The sequence below is a fragment of the Antedon bifida genome, chromosome 3 (genome assembly GCF_963402885.1).
Source record: "Antedon bifida chromosome 3, ecAntBifi1.1, whole genome shotgun sequence".
In the NCBI taxonomy this organism is placed as follows: Eukaryota; Metazoa; Echinodermata; class Crinoidea; order Comatulida; family Antedonidae; genus Antedon; species Antedon bifida.
In genome coordinates this window covers 21091163-21106579 of record NC_136228.1, presented here as the reverse complement: position 1 = coordinate 21106579, position 15417 = coordinate 21091163, and the positions used below count along the sequence as shown (strand labels likewise).

The window sequence follows — 15417 nt, the reverse complement described above, 5'->3', positions numbered from 1 at the left end:
CCTTCAACCTGTAACATAGAGACATCACTATATAAAAATTATTATTAAACGGAACACTAATTTCAAGGAACCAACACCTCATTTTTATTGCGAGAGATGCTATAAGGAGTTGGAAAATAAGCTTAGCGTTTGTCCATGTGGAGGTTCGTGTCTCTCATTCCATCATCGGAGTCTTGATGACCAGCTTAAGGAATTGTTTGCAGGTAGGCATAGCCATGGTTTTTCGATAAATCATTCTAATTACAATCGTTTAAAAATAAAGTCAGCAAATACAGTCTCAACGTACGATGTTTGATATCTCAAAATATATTTATATTTGGAAATAAGTCTATTTCTATCATTTAACCATAACGATATATTTTACGGAAGCACACACTGTATTATAATTATATATTTTATTATAGATAAAAAGTTTTGCGACATGGTTATGACGAAGAAAGCCAACAGAGAAGACATAACCGATGACTCAGAATACCGCCGCATTGCCCCAAGTGCCTTAGGAAGCAATGAGACATTCATAACCTTTACTCTTAATATTTACTCCCCTTAGGCCTTCCTTTACACCAATCATCAGGACATTCTTTACAAATTTCTACACTCTCTGATTTGTAATATATTACAGATGCTTCATGATGAAAATTAAGACAACGAATCCGATCATCATTCTTCTTTTTTTTGATTATTCTGTTTCTTCTCCTTTATCTGCTGATACTCAAGATATTTACTCCCCTTAGACCTTCCTTTACACCAATCATCAGGACATTCTTTGCAAATTTCTACACTCTCTGATTCGCATTCTGAAAATTCTGTTTCATTTTCCGAGATACGTTTTGAGGCGAGTACCTGAGATTCACGACTTCAACAAAGGTAACATTTCAATTTCAGACACATTTTAGCCGCGTTTCAAATTAGTAAAATTAAATGTTGATAGCAAAGTATTCAATATTCCACTAGGCTTATAAATACGGAAAGCACGCAATTGTGAAAGTTTTCCCCTAGTAGTCTAGCTAGGCCTAGATAGTAGTTTTACGTTAAACTTTGCTTTGTGAGTATTTGCTTTTATATTTCTCGTACTTTGAAGCCTTTTAATCGCAGCCTACCATGTCTGCAAGTAAAGAATGCACCGCTACAGGTGCAAGCAAACAAACAACCAGGCATTCAACACAGGTGGTGCAGGCAACAAAGGTTGAAATATTGCAAAGCGCAGAACTGGATACCATGATTACAATGGGTATTGCTGCTCTTGCTCTTCAAAGTAAACAAATTAATAATATTCTTAGGCAAATGGTATCTAATGTAATTGAAGCAAAGCTAACATCGCGTGTTGAATGCCTCAACCATACTGAAAGCCGTATATCTGACCTTGAACAAGCTAATACGCAAATAACATTAAACATAAAAAGAAATTGTAATCCAATGGGTGACTTTAATCTAATAAACACATACTTTAATTCAATACTCTCAAACTCTTTTTTCCCAACAATATCTCAATTTCCCAATATCAAAACCAACTCGAATAACTAGTAACTCTGCAAGCTTAATTGACCATTTTTACACAAATCAAAGCTTTAGTGAAATATGTTCTGGTATAATAATAACCGACATATCTGATCACCTGCCCATTTTCCAAATACTAAAATCGAAACCGAATCTGCTATAAAGACAAATTTTGTATACCATCAATGATGTTGATTCTTTTTGTTTAGAATTATCCAATCATGATTGGTCTAGCATCTATGATTGTGACTGCAAAATTGCATTTGATGTATTCATTAACAACTTTTTTTCTCTACACAAACAAACACTTGCGCAGCGTAAAGGGTAAAACAAAAACTAAATACAAACAGCCTTGGATGACTAAATCAACTTACAAATGTAGTACTTATAAACATAAGCTCTATAAAAAATGTATTAAATCAAAACTCATTTTTCCTTTTACCTACCTATGAATCTGAAGTACTAGAAATAATGAATAGGCTTGATTCATCTAAGGTCACGATAATCTTACACCATCAGTACTTAAACAAATATCTCCTTATATTATAAATCATATTACCTATGCTATTAACTCATCATTTATTTCTGGAAACATACCGCTTCAATTAAAAATTGCAAAAGTCATTCCAATATTTAAAAAAGGAGACCCTGAATGTAAGTACAGGCATATATCCATTTTATCTGTTTTTTCCAAAGTTATTGAAAAGCTTATGCATTCAAGACTATAACTATTTTATTAATAATAATATATTAAATAATCGCCAGTATGGGTTTAGGAAAAATCATTAAATCTAGTCTAGCAATACTTGACCTACTGAGTAACATACATACATCTCTTGAAAAAGGAGAATTTTTGCTCAGTACATTCTTGGATTTATCCAAAGCCTTTGACGTTGTAAATCACGAGATTTTATTATCTAAAGATAAGTGCCTTCGAAGTGAATATGGAAATCGTAAAGGCTTACATCAAACCAGACTCGGTGGGTGTAGCTGAAGCAAAATGCTCTCCAGTAAAGAGACGTTTCAGCGTCTCTGGAGATGTAATAGAGGTAATTTTTTTGTTGAGAATTAGGTCATTTACATTGTGACATTACTTGACTTCCAATGTAAATGATGACGTCATGTGGACGATCAGTACCTGTTTTCAACAGACTTTTATTTCATTTGTTTTAATTATTTCTTTCATTTATATGTTTATTTTACTTTATTTATGTGTTGTTTCTTTATTAATTAATTTATTAATTAAATTATTAAATTATTTGATTTGTCTTATTTATTTTCTTTATATTTTTAATCTATTTATTTAATTTTACTTTATTTTGATCAATTTTTAATACATTTATTTTTATTTATGTCTTTAACTGAAGCTATAAAAAGCGGTACCTTGATATTAATTTTTTGTTTTTTAAATTCTGTTTTTATATTACATATTTTTGTCTTGGGGCATGCTTATGTAAACAACATTATAGTTTTCCCTATCGGCTGTTATTTTAGATAATTTGATATTAATATTTTCTAATTGTTCTCTTTTATTTATGTAGGTTGGAAATTTGTTGGAGACTAGTTCATTTAAAAGGAGGAGCATTACTAGGAGGTGGTGGAGCAAAATGTAGATGGGGTGCTATGGAATGAGAGTGCTCAAAGATCTAAGGAAATAGGTTTGTGCAATAAAGTTACCATAACTGCGATGGTGATAAATGTAGAACTCCCACCCTGAGGAATGGATTCATGTACCGATCATATACATTCATTGTATTGCTAAAATACCGTAACAAAATGGCCCAATTCAGCAGAAGGTGAGAATTTTATATCGTAGATCCGTTTGAATCTCGAACAGTTGGAAAGGGTCCAACTGCCAGAAAGTTCATAAAAGGATATGTGATTTGAAAAATCACAATAAAATTGTCGATTGCTATATTAATGACAGTGTGGCCCTTACGGGAGATATGATAAAAAATACTGGCGGTAGAAAGGGGAAAATATATGAACGATACAGTTTCGTTTTCGTCGGCCAAAACAAAGGTAATCAAAAACGAAGTATTGCAACTTCGAAGGCTACAAGCTCCTCCTGAACATCCACCGCAACAACAGCAAGTCCCCATCGTAATCCGCAACCACCGCAAGTCCCCCATCGTAATCCGCAACCACCGCAAGTCCCCCTTGATCAACCTGATGAGAACCAACCTCAACAATCCTATCGACGACCAATAGCCGAATTAAATAATTCAGGGAATGACACCATCATGAATAAAAGTGAAATAGCAGAGGTCCACAGATCGGCAACTTCGCCAAAAAGAAAACTGTTTTCTAAAAATCATGGCTCAAAGCAACATTAACGGCAAGGGCAAGGTAAAATTAGATGTTGAATATTAATGTTGGTATAAATCCAACAAACTACTATGAAATTATAAAACAAAATTTTTGGGATAATAAACTTATCACTTTAAACAAAGAATCACTAACTGCATGGGAAATGATCCCTACACTTCCACAAAAAAGAAATGGACTAATAGAATACATTTTTTTTGTAAATGCAATTCCAAATGAATGGAAGATGATTATAGCAAATGAAGTTATATAGAAGAAACAGTGATTTTCTGTTTAAAGCAACTTTCTATTATAATCATTTGATCATTAGCAAAAGCATTGCTCCGATATCACAATTTGGAGCTAATGACAATAAAGTGGGATAAAGTTAGGAATAATCGTGCGAGTTGTATGAAACTTTACACAATAAGTTATTATTTATTATTAATTAGCACAACTACAATAATAATATTGTTTAGTTTTTAGTAAAATAAATTAAAATTATTTATACCTCTAGACTATCGTGTCGGCGCTAGTATACTCTCGCACCTTACCCAATTTAAAAACATTCACCCGCTGCACGGCGGTAATGGTGAGTGAACGGAGTCAACAATTATATTTTGTATTCCATTGTAGGAATTCATGAAGCGAAAACATGTTTTTTCATGTTTCTTTTAAATTCCATGAAATAGCTGGTTTCCCTAATGTCATTGGAGCGGTTGATGGTACCCATGTCCGAATACAAGGACCAACAGTCGACAAATTTGTATATGTGAACAGAAAAGGCTATCATAGCCTGAATATCCATATCTGTGACGCAAACATGCGATTCACCAATTACGTTGCCTCGGTTCAACGCACGATTCCAGAATTTTCAGGGAGAGTGGTCTTGGCGTAACCTTTGAAAATGCTGAAATGCTAGAAGGATATTTATTGGGGGATTCTGGGTATGCTTTATAAATCTGATTATTCCTGAATAACAAAGATATAATCGTTTTCTTTGGCGTAGGGAACGATGGAAGAGGAATTTCACCTTGCTCTTTGGTGTATTTGTTGTGGAAGAATTCGTCCTGTTTTATCCAATATTAATCCTGTAAATACCTGTGACCAATGTCGTTTGACTGACAAACGACTCGGTAGTTATTACTAGGCCTAGCTGTAATTACCGGTAATAACGATGGACAGCAAACGTAGGCCGACGTTCTTCGAAATCGAAAAAATAACATTTTGAACTGCAAATTTTCATCCAGATTTACGCTGCATTCCAAAGCTGAAGAGTGTAAATGCAGTAAATGGGGAGGTGAACCGAACAGTCAAAGAGATTTTAAAATGGAAAAATCTATTGGCAGATTCCAGAAAAAGATCTAAATCGACAGAAAAATGAAATATCAAAAATTGAACAATTTACTTTTAATCAAATATCACATTCAACCTTCAAATTAAGCAACAATGATAATGAACAGCTGTTTTGTAAATCTATTCTAAGCTTTGATAACCTAATGACACCATGTACGCATATTTATTGTAAAAATTGTATAAACTTGGTTTTCTCAACAATTCGCAAATCACATTTCAACTGCCTTACTTGTAACAAACAAGTATTCCACAACCAACATCAAAGAAGGCACTTGAGGATGTCGAAGTTGTATGTAGACCATGGGTCAGAACATATAAAGTGATGTACAACAGAAATGTACTGTACAATATATATGTATTTATGGAAATAAAAGTGGGATGAACCCACGTAAGACAAAAAAATAATATTTATCACTGATATGTTGAAGAACTTTGAAATTTAACATAGCTTGAAAGAGTCTATAATTACCGTAGTTAAAACTTTTTACCGTAACGAAAACAAGCCATCATGGTGGCCAATACATGTTAAATTCATGTCACCATGCCATACTAAATAAAGGTAAGTCACTTAATAAATGAATTGTCTGAACATCATTTCAACCTGACACTGTTGAATTGTAATTACCAGTATTCGCAAACTTTTTTAATGTTTTTCCATCAAAATGGATCATGCAGGAAATGGAATGTATACTTAGAAATATAAACAATGTAAACCAACAAAAACATTTTATATATTGTTTAATGGTAAATATCATTGAAATTAACATTATATACAGTTAATAATCAATAATGTCTAAAATGTATTTTTCAGTTTCTTTGCAAAGATGAAATAATAATATAATTAAATTGTCAAGTGGCTCTGAACGGCGAATACCATTGAAACGTTCGGTATGGCTATCTGAGAAGATGAGGTTTATGGCGCCATATGTTGCTCAACAACCAACAATGTCAAATTTGGAAATGGTAAGATTAGTGTATTGCCTTCTCTTGCCGTGACACTGACCCATTTGAAGTAAAAAAAATTAGCTAGATTTTGTTTCTGGACTTTAGCCTGACTAATAGAACTGGTTTTGGTGTATTGACTAATAGAACTGGTTTTGGTGAATTGGTGTTTTCCACTAAAACAATTATGCAGGCAGCATGTAGCAAAAAATGATGATGCTGACCTTATTAGGTTGTAAATTAATGGTAGGTAAGAATCTGTTGTCAAGTATACCAAAGGCATTTTCCACCCCTTATTTTAGTTTACGGCGCAGCTATCCGATGCTACAAAAATTTATTAAGGCCGTTTTCTGGACGGAATTCCCTTTCACAAGCACACAGGACAGCAACCCGATCAACTCCCGGTAAGGTCAATCCATTGTAAACTTCTAAGATATGCCGATCACGCATTTATACTTGAGAACGCATCCAAAACATACCGGCCATCATTAAATACAAAACGAACGATAACTAAACCAATAACTTTGGAGCCTTGATTCGCAAAGTAACTCTATAACCTATGCCCATCGGAAGGTAAGCGAATTATGTAACTCAATCCCTTTAATCAAACGTATGTAATATATGTATAGTCTATACAAAATAAACCCACTGGCAAATGGAATTGTCCAAAACTTTAACGACTCACGGCCGGTAAACTGTGAGCTTGACCCAATTCATGCACTCCTCACTATACTTTAATAATGATCAATTTAATAATAGATTTTCAAAAGATAATTGTCAGTTTACATGTGAAAATGAGTGCAAGTAAAAGAAGACCGGCATTTTCGGACAGCGAAAAACTTGCCTTAGTCAAGCACTACATTGTTATCACAATTAAATTCAAATGTCACATAAAGAGAAAACAATGGGACATCATTTGTAATCATATTAATGCAATTAATCCCAGAATCAAACGAATATGTTTAATTAATACAATAAACAAACAATAAACATATGCATAGGTAGGACCAGCTAGGCTAGACAATAGGGGCCTATTTGTCACACTGGTTTAGGCTAATATTAAAGTACTGTAGTGACAGAATTAATTCATATAGGATAAACAGTATTTAAATTAATTTTACAGGTTAAACATCCTGGAACCGGTGGTTAATTAACCAGAATTTCTGATATGCTTTGTGACATTTAGGGAGGAATGAACAGTGCGATGTTCATTGGAGTTTCAACGGGTGTGAAACATCTATAGAGACTGGTAAGTTAAACTCATTATTATGATTAATTAAATTGTATTATATTTTTATGAGAATAAGTAGTTATAAAGGTTAACGATTGTACCTCTGTTGATGTGGATTGACAGGGTTAAAATATGGTGTTAACAAAAACGGCCTTAATGGATAACCCTCGTCACCAATTAAGCATTTCAGTATACTTCCCCTCTCTCAAATATTGTGCACAGTTCTGAAAAAATATGTGAATCATGAGTCGCATCAGGCCATCTAATTACAGCATTTGTGAATTTCATTTCATGATTATAGACTACTTGTACATTCAAACTATGGTATCCCTTCCTGTTGACGTACATAAAGTCATTATCTGTTGGTGCCTGCATCCGAATGTGTGTGCCATCAACAGCTCTAACAACATTTGGAAAGCCAGCTTTTTCATGGACTCCAATTTTAGCACGCCTAATTTCTGCGTTATTGTTAGGAAAGGTAACATATTGCCTTAGTTTGGCCTCAAATGCCAGAGATAGAAAATTTCAGCGCGAGGAAATCTATATTTCCTATATATAGATCACCGTCATTATATATTTCCAAAGGATGTGATCTATCACAGACAATTTGTTCAATGCATGGACTTCCCCGATCAATAACACCAAGGCCTATTATCGGCAACACCATGTTGACAACAACAAGAGAGGTTTAAGACTGTGTTAAGACTTCTCTGAGTAGTCTTTTAAGACCGTGTTATAGCAATGGTCTATAATAAAGACCTGCTACAAATTCGCGGCTTTTAGCAATCCGCCCCAGATGGGTAAAAAACATGCTAATTTTTTAACTTAACTGAAGGAAGTCAGTAAGTTTTAGATTGTGACATCATCATATGATTTGATTGACATGATTCAAGACTGCTATACACTTAATGAAACAGTTAATAATTGGATAGATATAGTTACAGGAACAAAAAGTAAAAATGTAAATGAATTAATCTCATTGTTAACCTTCTGTATTTATAAATTTCATTTCATTTCATTATTTATTTGGTCTATTTAAGTATATACAAAACAAAAAAAACCGAAATTGGGGAGACCAGGGTCAACCTAAGTGAACTTAATCACTGTAGCTGAGCCAGTTGACCCAACCCCAAAGTCAGTTTACACATAAAAGACATAAAGACAAAATACAGTTACAGTGAATCAAAATGAATATGAACTTTTCTAATGAAGGCTGATGGGCCTTCTAGGACTGCAGCATCTGTCAACGGTCTGGGAAGCTGGTCCCAGACACGGGGTAACCTGATTGCTATAGACTGAAAAAAAGCCTGTGTCCTTGATGCTTGATGTCTGAAGCACAAGCGATCATTGTGACGAGTATTTATTAAAATACAGTCATGAACTGTGCTGCAGTCCAGAAGCCCCACCAAAACCTTAAAACAAAATATAATAAGAAATTTATCTCTTCTAACAGACAAAGATGAAACTGAAAGCAAATTTAACCTCTCCTCATAACACATCTGTCCACGATGCTGTTTGAGAGCAAGACGAGTTGCTCTCCTATGGACCCCCTCAAGCTGATCTGACAAAGACTTCTAAAAATCTAAATATATCAAATCAGAAAAATATACAAAAAGATCAACAATGATTTGGAGCTTGTTCCGAATAGAACTCAGAAATTTATTAGCTAACCAATATGCTTGTAATGTAAATAAAGCTTACATTAAATGGGCTAAAGTAAAAGATTAAATAAAGTAAAATTAATGAATCACATTTCATAAAATCGAAATGAAAACTCTCTCTTTCCTTCATTTTCTTTCTTCTATATTGAGAAAAATGAAAAAGAATACATAAAAAATTTTTTTTTTAATACACTTACTGTATTTTACTATAAAACAGAAAGATGAAAAGGAAGGAAAGAAATATAGAAAGAAAAACAATGCTTCAATACGTTAGTTAAATTTTATAAGAGGGTATGTGCCAATATAACCAATTATGTTTAGGTTTTAAAAAAGATATCTCTTTTAACCATATAATTGTACATACATGTTATAAACACATTTTAAAATATGTAATCTTTGTATATCCTTGTCATGAATGGAATAATGAATAAAAGTTGGCTAAACCCACGAAAGAGAAAAAAAAAAGTTTACATAATTGTGTTTTTCTGTACAGGTAAAGATGTACTAGCCGTTGATAGAAGGACGAAAATCCAGAAAATATATCCAACCAACGACAGACCAAATTATCTTGACCATGATTTTCCATCCAGAAATGGAAATCTCATAACTCCATGTGGTTACCTGCGCCGCACCCTTCACAAAATGTCAACAACGTATATCGCTTCGGACCAAGATGAAATGCCTTACAACAACTACAGCATTGCCTACGAAGTGCCTTACAACAACTACAGCATTGCCTACGAAGTTATGTCTTGTAACAGCGGGAAGAAGTTTAGAGAAAGTGACTTCGTCGACGAAGTACGTTTTACGTTAGAGCATATGGACAGACGGAAAGGTTTTACTGCATTTTACAAATATACCAAGGATAATTGCAACCACTTCACTTCACATCCCGTAACCGCAACGGAACCACTCAATAAGTTAAGGTGTAAGGGGGATTTTCCGTCACCAATGCTTGATGAGAGTGGAGAGCATTTTTACACGCTACATGATGTCTTGAAATTAGATTCATTGGACACAAGTTACAGCGTGTTAACAAATGGTGGGATTGGTAAATGCTTGATTTAGCCCTCTTACACATTTTTATCTATTAACGCTGATGTCACTTCTCATCGTAGAAAATACCATCCAGGACAGAGTGTGATGTGAATATGTCCTACTATTATATACACAATAAATAATGCTCCTGAAATATTTTTATGTATAAAAAAAAATAATTGTCATATTATTATTATTATTATATAGTATGTTGAACTAAATGATCAGAGCATGATCCTATAGAAATAAATGTTGTAATTTTGAAAAGCATTGTTTTGTTGAAGCTTTTGTTATTTATTGATCCATGGATAATATGTGGTGGTTAAAATAGGAATTCGCAAAATAGCACAGCTTTTACATTCAGTAAATAAAACTAAAACGCATAGCATCACAATATACAAACAAAAATGATCTAATGTTTTTTCACTTTTAACCAATGATTATACCATCATTGTACTGTTGTACATAGTCCTATACAAAAATGAGTAAAGAAAATCATTAGCAGAAACTTGACGATGAACTATACTCTATAATATATATACCAAAAAAGGGCTTGCAGAATAATATTGTGTGATGACTACATATGTTATGACCAAGCACTCAATGATCTTTCTTTAGACACTTTATCTGATAGAAGGCGTAATCTATGCTATAAGTTTGCTCTGAATTGTTCAAAAAGTATTCATTTTGGAAAATGGTTTCTAGTGAAGAATGTAATACCCCTTTTACACTATCACCGCAACAGCGGTGTTACCCCGCAGTTGTTAGTACACCGGGCCGTTAAAAGCCGGTGTTGTGGTTTTTATTGACTGGTGTAAATGGGAAAATCGAACCACCCCGGTGTGCTCTCCGCGGGGTGAAACGAAGCTGAATGTTTTCCGGTGTGCCTCTCCGGTGTAGTCAAGTCGACACCGGAGACACGAAAGTGTAAACGGTTTTTGCGATCCAACACCGGGTTGGTAAAGGTTATTGACATGAAAAGGTCATCTTCTATCATTAAATTTGTTATATGTTTGTGCGAAAAAAATACCTGTTTCTATATTTTGAATGTTTGCATCTTAAAATAATAATTATATTGTATTTAACATTATTTTGTTCTTGTATATATATTTTTTGAGTATTTTATGTGTTCAAAATTCATGATGTTTGTGTGTTTTTAGAATGAAACCGCGCGAAATCACCACCACACGCTCAGATCACTACCTCTCTGTCCTGAATACAATCCACACCATTCTCTCTACTGCTAGGTCTACCTCTGTCATGCAAATACAGTGAATAATCATCATATGTCTTCAAATGTTTGGACTCAAGATCAAGTTAAAATCCTCCTTACCATACGTTGTAATGAGGAAATTGTAGCTATGTTCAACGGGACAAGTAGGGATCGCCGGTGTTATGAACTGATCACTCGCAGATTAAATGTACGTTTGCCTGAGGCTAGCTAACTACTAAGGCCTAGAGTAGAGTAGTCCTAGGCCTAGCCTAGTCCTAGCTAGTAGAAACTAGGCCTAACTAAAGTTAGCCTAGGCCCTAGGGCCAGGCTATTTATTGTATAAGGAGGTACAATTTTTATTTATATTTATTTTATCTAGGCCTAGCCTATAGTATAGGCCTAGAGATAAAATAAATATAAATAAAAATGTTCTTTAATACATTAAAAATTATAAAAAAATGTGACCATAAATTCTAGCCTAGCCTAGGCCTAATTCATTTTTTATTGATAATTTATTAGGCTAAATCAGATCATCTGTTTTTATGGTCAGATCATCTGTTTGTATTGTCAGATCATTAACAATTTGCCTAAACAGGCCTATATACCACAATTAACTAAATTTCGACAATATTGTTTTTATGCCAGGAATTTGGTGTGGACAAAACGCACCAACAGGTGGTGTATAAACTAAAGGCTCTCAAAGCACACTTTTTTAAAGTAAATAACAAAAACAAGACTTCTGGAGAGAGGAGGAACACATTTTATGCATATGACCTGTGTCATGACATATGGGGCCACTCTGCACTAGCAACACCAGTCAATTTGTTCAGTTCGATTCAAAACGTTGGTAAGTTGTTGATTTCCTTTGTTGTTAAAACATTTTTCAAAATCTTTATTACATTTATATTAAATTTTTAAATTACATTTTCATTATTAAACATTACACAAACTATGTTTTTTGAAAACTTAAATAGAATCTGTCGAAAAATCTAATGGAGTCGGAGATGACCGCGCTAATGAAGAAGTAGTAGTTGGAGTAGGGAAACTAATGGTCGAGAACACAGATGAACCGAGGATAGAAGAGAACAGAGGAACTGGAGATGAAATAGTATTTGGAGATGAAATAGTACTTGGAGATGAAATAGTATTTGGAGATGAAATAGCAATCGGAGATAAAAGGGTAATCAGAGATGAAGCAGAAATCAATGATAAAAGAGTAATTGAAGTTGAAACAGTAGTTGCGGATGAAAGAGTAGTTGAAGGGGAAAGAGTAGTTGGAGAGGATAAACAAATCGAGGAGGCAAACGAGCCTCAACCTCAAGGCAAGTGTAAATAATTAACAATTATTAAATATTTTAATTTTAATAATATTGTGTTGCATCAATCACAGCATAGTTTAAACCTCAAAATATTACCGGTAGTTTTTAACATTTATTTTCACAGCACCCAAAAAAAAGCCGAAAAAAAAAAACAAATTCCAGGAGACAATGGAGGCAGTAACAGGGTCACTGAAAGATGTAATAAATACCCAAAATGCTCAGTTCGAAAAAGCTGAAGAACGGCGCATAGAGAGACAGGAACGCTCTGATGCAGAAATGATCAGGCAACACAATGCTAGTATCCAAAACATGATGTCTGCATTTCAAAACACGCAGATGCAGACAATGAGTATGTTGACGAATCTTCTTCAGACAAGAAATGGCCCACCACCAGATCAATATTACCACCCCCATCGAACAGTAGAACTTCATCCCCCATACCACTCTCCTGCATATAGTTCTGCCTCATACAGCTCACCACACAACTCAAGTAGTGATAGCTACAGTCCTATCTAAAAAAAATTTAGCTAAAGCTAAAATTTGTTGGTGAAACAGGTAGCATCAATTTAAAAATTGATGCTACCTGTTTCACAAAAAAGATGTTCGTTTTACCTAAATGTTTATAGTCATATAGTTAAAATATGATACCCATTTAAAAGTAATTTTGTACTTGAAGTATTGGTTTTGCATTTTCCAAATATAAAAAAAAATGTTTGTTTTTACCAAAAATGTTTATGGTATATACTGTAATGCTTTTCTGGGCATAGTTTTGACCTATATGAAAATCATTTCAAATCAATGTAGATATTTAATTGATGTTATGCAGAGTTTAAACTTTTAAAATATTTAAAATATTCCACTGAGTTGGAAATGTTACCTTAGTTTTTGTTTGATTTTTACGACAATAAGTTTGTCAGTATTAACTAGCAGTTACACATGTGCAAGACTTGCTGTGTAGATAGCATTATTACTATTACAAATGCAAATGTGTACATACGCTACTGTATATACTGATATGTCTTTATATTATATTGATAGTTTTTAATATATGGTAAAGTTTGAAAAGCTAATGATGTTAGCAAACTAATGTTGAGCATTAAAACAAATACTGAATAATTTATTACTGGTAATTATTTCTTTTAATATGCATACTTACTATATGTGAATACATTGTGTTTGGGTTTTTTTTTCAAAGCCTTATTAATATTTTTTTGGGAACAAAACATCTTAATATTATACTTTTACAAGATCTAATATAACTTTTTAGTGACAACAATAGCATCTGATTTAATCCACTATACAGGATTCAATGTTGTAAAGAAGCAGTAATGGCATCCCTGATAACTACTCCATTATCCAGCCTTCCAACACCATCCTGATTTTCATCTAATGGTATTATAGCAGGTTGGGCTTGCATCTCTTCATTTCTCAAATCATCCCATTCTTCATTGTATTGTTCTTTGTGTATTTCACAGAAGTTATGCAGTAAACAGCATGCTGCAATGACTTCACTAGAGAAACCCACAGTCACGTCGTTTCTTTTCATGAGCCGTCGCCATCTGCCCTTCAGTCTTCCAAATGCGTTTTCAACAAAAACTCGGGCAGAACTTAATGTTTTGTTGAAATTGCGCTGTGCTGGAGTAAGGTTTGCATTGTGTACAAATCCTTTCATCAACCAGGGTTTTAAAGGGTATGCTGGGTCTCCAATTAGGCACACTGGTATATCAATACCATTAATAATAGCATTTTTCTGTTAAAAAATCATAGCAAAATCTGTAATAATCACTCATGCAAAATTCACAATTAAGATTAGTGGAATATCTCGATATCTTACATCTCTACTGAAAAGCAAGCCATTATTTCTGTCTGCTAAAATAGGCAAATCCGAGTGTGCGAAAACCCTGGCGTCGTGTGTTCTTCCAGGCCAACCAGCATATACATCAGTGAATCTAAACATTTTAAAAACAAGTTATGAGTAAATAATGTCATTACAATTCTTTAAGTTTTGTTAAGGAAAGTGTAAAAACTTTTGCATTTCATATACAGTATTACAAAACTACAATTACCTGTATTTATGATCAACAACTGCCTGGAGAATAATGCTATACCATCCCTTTCTGTTGTGGTAGTCTGCTTTGTTATTTGATGGACCTATGATAGGTAGATGTGTCCCATCTATAGCTCCCGCACATTGGGGAAATCCTTTCCTGCTAAATCCTTCGATGACATGGTCAAGTCTGTCTCCTTAGAATTTAGAATTATTAAATTAGTAAGAAAACACTGCTAATTCTATGAACAAACATAATTTCATCTCATACAACAAACTTACCTTGTGGAAGTGATATATACCGCCGAAAGAACTGATGATTTAGCAAAGCAGACACAACTTGTCTTGTCAATACACACAGTGTTGATATTGCTATGCCAAACATGTTGGCCAAAGTTCTAAAAATTAATCAAAGTAATTAATAAATTAAAATGTATTAATTTTAATATAAATGAATAATTCGCCTTTTTACAAACCATGTTTCATTTCATTTCATTTATTTTGTCTCACATATAACAAAAAAATAACAAACAATAGAGAGAGATAGGATTCCCAAAAGCGAACTAAATCAAACTATCAAGTGGGTCAATAGCAAAACAAAATCATCCAACAAAAAAATACAAAATTACAACATTTAAAACATGTGTATCATTAGATGTTATTCAAACTATTAGGGTCCACTAATGATATAACAAATTAATACAAAAAAAAATTTTGTTCATCTTCAGGAGTGAAGATGAACATCAATATTTAATGGCAATATTTTTAAACTAGTCCATAGGCATACCCATTTTTTTTTCTATTTC

The 15417-nt window shown here is 33.5% G+C and overlaps 1 protein-coding gene across 1 annotated transcript; it reads left to right on the top strand.

The window, feature by feature from the left end:
- The first annotated feature begins 2441 nt into the window (after positions 1-2441).
- LOC144837225 (uncharacterized) lies at positions 2442-13126 on the top strand. The gene is made up of 8 exons (XM_078692244.1): positions 2442-2546; positions 4814-4940; positions 7289-7351; positions 7635-7811; positions 9488-9792; positions 11891-12092; positions 12220-12567; positions 12689-13126. The coding sequence occupies exons 1-8, from the start codon at positions 2442-2444 to the stop codon at positions 13078-13080; spliced, it is 1719 nt and encodes a 572-aa protein (XP_078548370.1). The 3' UTR covers positions 13081-13126.
- The last annotated feature ends 2291 nt before the right edge of the window (positions 13127-15417 follow it).

Excerpts from the sequence above, each read along its gene's own strand:
- LOC144837225 (XM_078692244.1), top strand. The coding sequence starts at position 2,442 with ATGGAAATCGTAAAGGCTTACATCAAACCAGACTCGGTGGGTGTAGCT. Across the intron at positions 2,547-4,813 it reads TCTCTGGAGATGTAATAGAG|GGAACGATGGAAGAGGAATT; the intron begins GTAATTTTTTTG and ends TCTTTGGCGTAG. Across the intron at positions 12,568-12,688 it reads AAACGAGCCTCAACCTCAAG|CACCCAAAAAAAAGCCGAAA; the intron begins GCAAGTGTAAAT and ends TTATTTTCACAG.